Source organism: Dendrobium catenatum, unplaced genomic scaffold, assembly GCF_001605985.2.
Source record: "Dendrobium catenatum unplaced genomic scaffold, ASM160598v2 original_scaffold_96420, whole genome shotgun sequence".
Classification (NCBI taxonomy): domain Eukaryota; kingdom Viridiplantae; phylum Streptophyta; class Magnoliopsida; order Asparagales; family Orchidaceae; genus Dendrobium; species Dendrobium catenatum.
Window position 1 is genome coordinate 19890 of NW_021414861.1, and position 5316 is coordinate 25205.

The following is a 5316-nucleotide window of genomic DNA, read 5'->3' on the forward strand; positions in this document are numbered from 1 at the left end:
ACATAAAAAATATCTAATCCTCATCTGTATCCTCACTGTCTGCAGATGGCTGCTCCTGTTGGTCCTTTTTCCTCTGTTTTTCAGCTCTGTAGGATTGCAACTCTGCTTGCATTTCATTCTGAACTTTTCTCATTTCTTCAATCTCTCTAGATTGGACCCTTTTCATCTCTTCAATCTCTCTAGTAAGCGCTGCAACTCTCTCGCTTACACATTCTTCAGCTCCACTTGGATCATGAAATGCAGAGGTGGATGAACTGTCCAGAAGATGATCCCTCGCCAGTGGACTGCCTACTTTCTCTAACTCGTAAGAAATCATCCTGCAAGTTACAAATAGTTTTATTAAAATAAATTTTTATTCTAAAAATCCAAAAAATTTTACTCACATGAGCCTTCTTAGATTTCTCATCAACCCACTTCTGGTCAGCTTGATGTTGATGAGTTCTTGTATGCAGCTCCAATGGTGTTGGCTCCCGACCCAGGTGCGCTTTCTGAAAATTTGATGCTTAGTTATACTAACATAAATATATGTAATAAACCAATTCAAAACACTTACCAGTCGCCGCCTATGTTCTGTATGAGGTACAGATCCACCAGTATGAAGAGAGCTTCCTAAACCGCCGCAGTCAGAGGCTCTGTTCTGTTTATTCTGCTCTCTCATTTTTATAAACTCCGGGGTAGCCCAAGCACTACTCAAATCTGCCCAAACGCCCTCTCCAATCCAATTAGGCCTCTGCCCGGACTTTCTAATGTCCGTGAACATGTCTCTGAGACGGGTCGCTCCTCTCCTCTCAAAATTAGATCTGATCCTCGTGCTGTACTCAGGCAACCACCTAAATTCTTTCTGTACAAATTTAGGCAATATCAAAAAGATTAGTACAAATTAAATCATATATTTGAAATCATACAAAAAAAAATATACCTGAAATTCTCCAAACCACATATCTCTAACAGGCTTTGGGATCTTCTTCCAGGATAAGTAAGGAGCATCATACTTATTCTTTATTATATCCCGGATCATATGTATAGGTGGCCTTGAAGGATTGAAGCTGCAAGTGACTTTGTTTATCAATAACATGTAATATATCAAAATAAAAACAACTGAATAACTTAAATTGAACTTACTTATCGCCGTCAGGCTCGATGTATTGACGCTTATCTGTTGCTGTTGCAGGATCGGTAGCGCCAACCTCTGGTGGTCGTGATGGTCCACCCTGTTCATGCTGCACCGGATAGGGGTAGTAATATGGGTAAGGGTAAGGAGGGTGAGGACCAGTGGATGGACCAGCAGCCTGTGATGATGGTGGGGGGTAATATGGATAGAATGGAGAAGCATGTGTCTGATCTGGAGAGGGGAAGCGAGGACTCGTCGAGCTGGGAGGGAAGTGGCCAGGGAAGTATGGAGGTGCAACAAGAGGTGGATCTAACTGTCCCTGACCCTGCTCTGGTGAAGGCTGCTGGCTCCTGGCAGGTGGTGGCGGTGGTGGTGTAGGTAGATCTGGTGCAACTGAAGGCCCCTCACCTACCTCAGTCTGTGTGGGTACTCTGCTAGTCGTAATCTTCTTCCGGCGGAACTTTGAGGCAAATGATTTACGAGGAGGATCGTCGCCTGAAGCCATCTGCAATATTAAAACAAAAATAATTAAGAAACAGTTAATAAAACAGTTAATAAAGCAGTTAATAAAGCAGTTAATAAAACAGTTAATGAAGCAGTTAATGAAGCAGGTAATGAATTACGAGAAGCAGTTAATAAAGCAGTTAATGAAGCAGTTAATAAAAGACAAGGTGGCAAAATACAATATCATTTCTAAGCAGTAATAAAAATTACATAACATTTAAATTCTACAATTCTAAATTACAGAAACTAATCAGAATCATCAGAACTATTTTCATCACTCTCAAGAGTATCTTCACTTTCATCCTGGTTCTCTTCTTCTTCTGAACTAGTTGAACTATTGACATCTTCTAACTCCATTTCAATAGTAGAGGTTGTAGTTGGCATATCCTCAATTTCAACAGGCATATAACTTGACATCTCATCCTCTTGATGTGCAGTTGCTACAATGTATTGTTGATCAATTATTCCCCGTGCTTTTGTTTTTATGACAGCTAGCCAATCTTGTTTGTCTCTGCGACCACTGGGATATTTGCTGAAATAAACTTGAATAGCTTGGCTTGCTAACACAAATGGATCAAACTTTCCGTATCTTCTACTATGTTTAACATCTACTAAACCATACACAGGATGAACCCTTGTGCCTCTATTTTGTACTGGATCATACCACTGACAGTTAAATAAGCATACAAAGTTCTCATCTTCCCCTGGGTACTCCAAGTCAAGGACCTCATTCAAAATACCATAATAATCACACTCATCTTCTTCATGAGTGTTTCCTCTAACACATACTCCACAATTTTCAGTTTTTCTTCCTTCACTCCACGATTTGGTATGAAATCTGAAACCATTCACTATATATATTGGCCAAGTTTTTACTTTTCGCATTGGACCCCATGCTAATGCTTGCAAACCTTTATCGAAACATTTGTTATCAGGATTTTGTACCTAAAAATATTTTCAAATTTTAGTAATTTTGATAATAAATAAGATTTAAATTTATAAAAAAAAATGTACTCACATATGATCTGAACCAAGTTGGAAATTCATTTGCAACAGCTTGCTCAATTTCCCTTGAATCTGTCAAAGGCAAATTGCTTACGAAATACCTGGTGACAAATAATACATAAGTATTTTAAATAAACATTACTAATTTATTATTAACATTATGTAAGAACTTACTCTAAGATTGGCTCAACTTCTTCACAGTTCAGTAGTACATACAAATTCGCTGTATTTATTTCTAAATCGTTGAGATATCTTTCAACACATTTGCCACTAGGCTTTCCTTGCCTTCTAAATACTGTTAGTGTAGCATGTGATTGTTCTTCTACATCGAAGTCCATGTTACGACCCATTTTTGTTCTTGTACTCCTTACATGTGGCTCGAAATAGTAGGAGCAAAAGTGTGTTGTTTCTTGAGATAAATATGCTTCACATATCGATCCTTCTGGTCGTGCTTTATTCTTAACATATTTCTTCAACTTGTTCAGATATCTATTAATCAAATAAAAATATGTTATCTTAACTGATTCAAAAAATTTGAGTAATTAATAATAATCTTAACACATTTACCTTTCGAAAGGATACATCCAACGATATTGTACAGGTCCACCAACTCTAGCTTCGTAAGGTAGATGGACTGGAAGATGTTCCATAGAATCAAAAAAACCCGGGGGAAATATCTTCTCTAACTTGCATAGGATGATTGGTATGTTATCCTCGTACCTCCGTAAAGCATTTTCACTTAGTTTAGATGAACATAAATCTTTGAAGAAAATGCTAAGCTCAATCAACGGATTTGATATGTAATCGGGTAACATACTGACTATGATCGGAAGAAGAACCTCCATAATTATGTGACAATCATGACTTTTGAGTCCAAATAACCTTGCAGATTTCAAGTCAACACATCGGCTTATATTTGATCCATAACCATCCGGCATTTTTAAACCTTTAAACCACTGACATATCATTCTTTTTTGCTCTAACGTGAACGAGTAAGGAGCTTTGGGCTTCATTACTTTACCGTCAGTTGTTGTTACTAACTCCAAATTTTTTCGCCGACAAAACTCTTTAATGTCCATCCTTGCTTTGACATTATCTTTACTCTTGCCTTTAACATCCATAATTGTATTAAAAATATTATCCAGAAAGTTCTTCTCAATGTGCATAACATCCAAGTTATGTCTTATCAAATTAGTTCTCCAATAAGGTAATGTCCAGAAAATACTTTTTTTAATCCAATTATGTTGAACACCATAACCCGGAAATTTAGATTCTGATAGCATTGGATAATCAATAATTGTTGGAATGTCGGAAAGTCTCTGTAGTATATCATCACCACTTAATCTGGGTGGAGGAGGTGATCGCTCAATTCTGTTTTTAACAAATGCTTCTTTATTTCTTCGAAACTGATGATTAGCATGTAGAAACATACGATGACAATCAAACCAAGTATTTTTCCCTCCATGTTTTAATGTGAAAGCTTTACTGTTCTCCATGCAGTAAGGACATGCTAATTTCCCTGCTGTGCTCCAACCAGACAACATACCATAAGCTGGAAAATCACCGATAGTCCACAGTAAAGCAGCTCGAAGGAGAAAATTTTGTTTTGTTGATATGTCATATGTGAGCACTCCTTCTTCTCATAATAATTTGAGGTCATCAATTAATGGTTGCAAAAAGATATCAATCTTTGCTTTCGGATTATGTGGTCCAGGTATAATCAGAGTTAAGAACATGAACGGAGTAGTCATACACATCTCTGGTGGAAGGTTGTATGGTGTTAATATAACTGGCCAACAAGAATACGGTGTAGCTGTTTGACTATAAGGAGTAAAACCATCAGTATATAATCCCAATCTTATGTTGCGGGGTTCAGCAGTAAATGAAGGATGCACTCGATCAAAATGTTTCCACGCTTCAGCATCTGATGGATGAGAAAGAACATCACTTTTTGCTATTTTCTCCTTATGCCATCTCATATGGCTTGCTGAACTCATTGATGCATAGAGTCGCTGAAGTCTTGGAATGATTGGTAAATAAAACAAACGGGAATATGGCACATCTTTCTTTGGATGACGTTGTTTTCCCGAGTTTTGCTTAAACCGAGGAGCATTGCAGGTGTGACAAATAACTTCTGCTGCATCATCCTTATAGTATAACATACATCCATTGATAGAACAATCAATCTTTGTAGCAGTGAGACCCAGCTTGGATACTAATTTCTTTGTTCGATACAAGTCTGAGGGAATTAAATTTCCAGCTGGATTAGTTTCCTTCATAAGACCAATAACGTCATTAAAACACTCACGGGGAATATTATACTCAGTTTTAATACTTAGCATCCTCACTGCAATGGATAAGATGGTGACACATACAATGTTTTATGGTGCCGAATGTTGGCCATTAAATGACAAGCGCGCATAAGTGGATTTACTTTTCACATATAATCTCATTTTCATTCTCCCTCTTTCTTTTCCATATCTCTCCCTTTTCACTCACTCTCTCTCTCTACCCCTCCCTCTCTCTTTCGCTCTCTCACTCTCCCTCTTTCTAGTCGCTCTTGCTTTCTCTCTATCTATCGCTCTCTCTCTCTCTTGTTCTCTCTCTCTCTCCCTCTCACTCTCTTTTCACTCTCCCTCTCTTTTCTCTCTCCCTCTCCCTCTCTTTTCTCTCTCTCCCTCTCGATCTCTCGCTCT

The 5316-nt window shown here is 38.0% G+C and overlaps 1 protein-coding gene across 1 annotated transcript; it reads right to left on the bottom strand.

Moving 5' to 3' along the window:
• Positions 1-230: 230 nt before the first annotated feature.
• Positions 231-2958, bottom strand: LOC110095895. Its single transcript, XM_028691957.1, has 8 exons — positions 2795-2958; positions 2634-2721; positions 2492-2560; positions 1436-1616; positions 920-1371; positions 554-841; positions 384-488; positions 231-317 (listed from the first exon to the last, which is right to left on the bottom strand). Exons 1-8 carry the CDS (start codon positions 2956-2958, stop codon positions 231-233), a joined length of 1434 nt encoding a protein of 477 aa, XP_028547790.1.
• Positions 2959-5316: the final 2358 nt, after the last annotated feature.

Excerpts from the sequence above, each read along its gene's own strand:
- LOC110095895 (XM_028691957.1), bottom strand. The coding sequence starts at position 2,958 with ATGGACTTCGATGTAGAAGAACAATCACATGCTACACTAACAGTATTT. Across the intron at positions 1,372-1,435 it reads GCAGCCTTCACCAGAGCAGG|CTCGACGAGTCCTCGCTTCC; the intron begins GTCAGGGACAGT and ends CTTCCCTCCCAG. Across the intron at positions 318-383 it reads AGAAATCTAAGAAGGCTCAT|GATGATTTCTTACGAGTTAG; the intron begins GTGAGTAAAATT and ends TGTAACTTGCAG.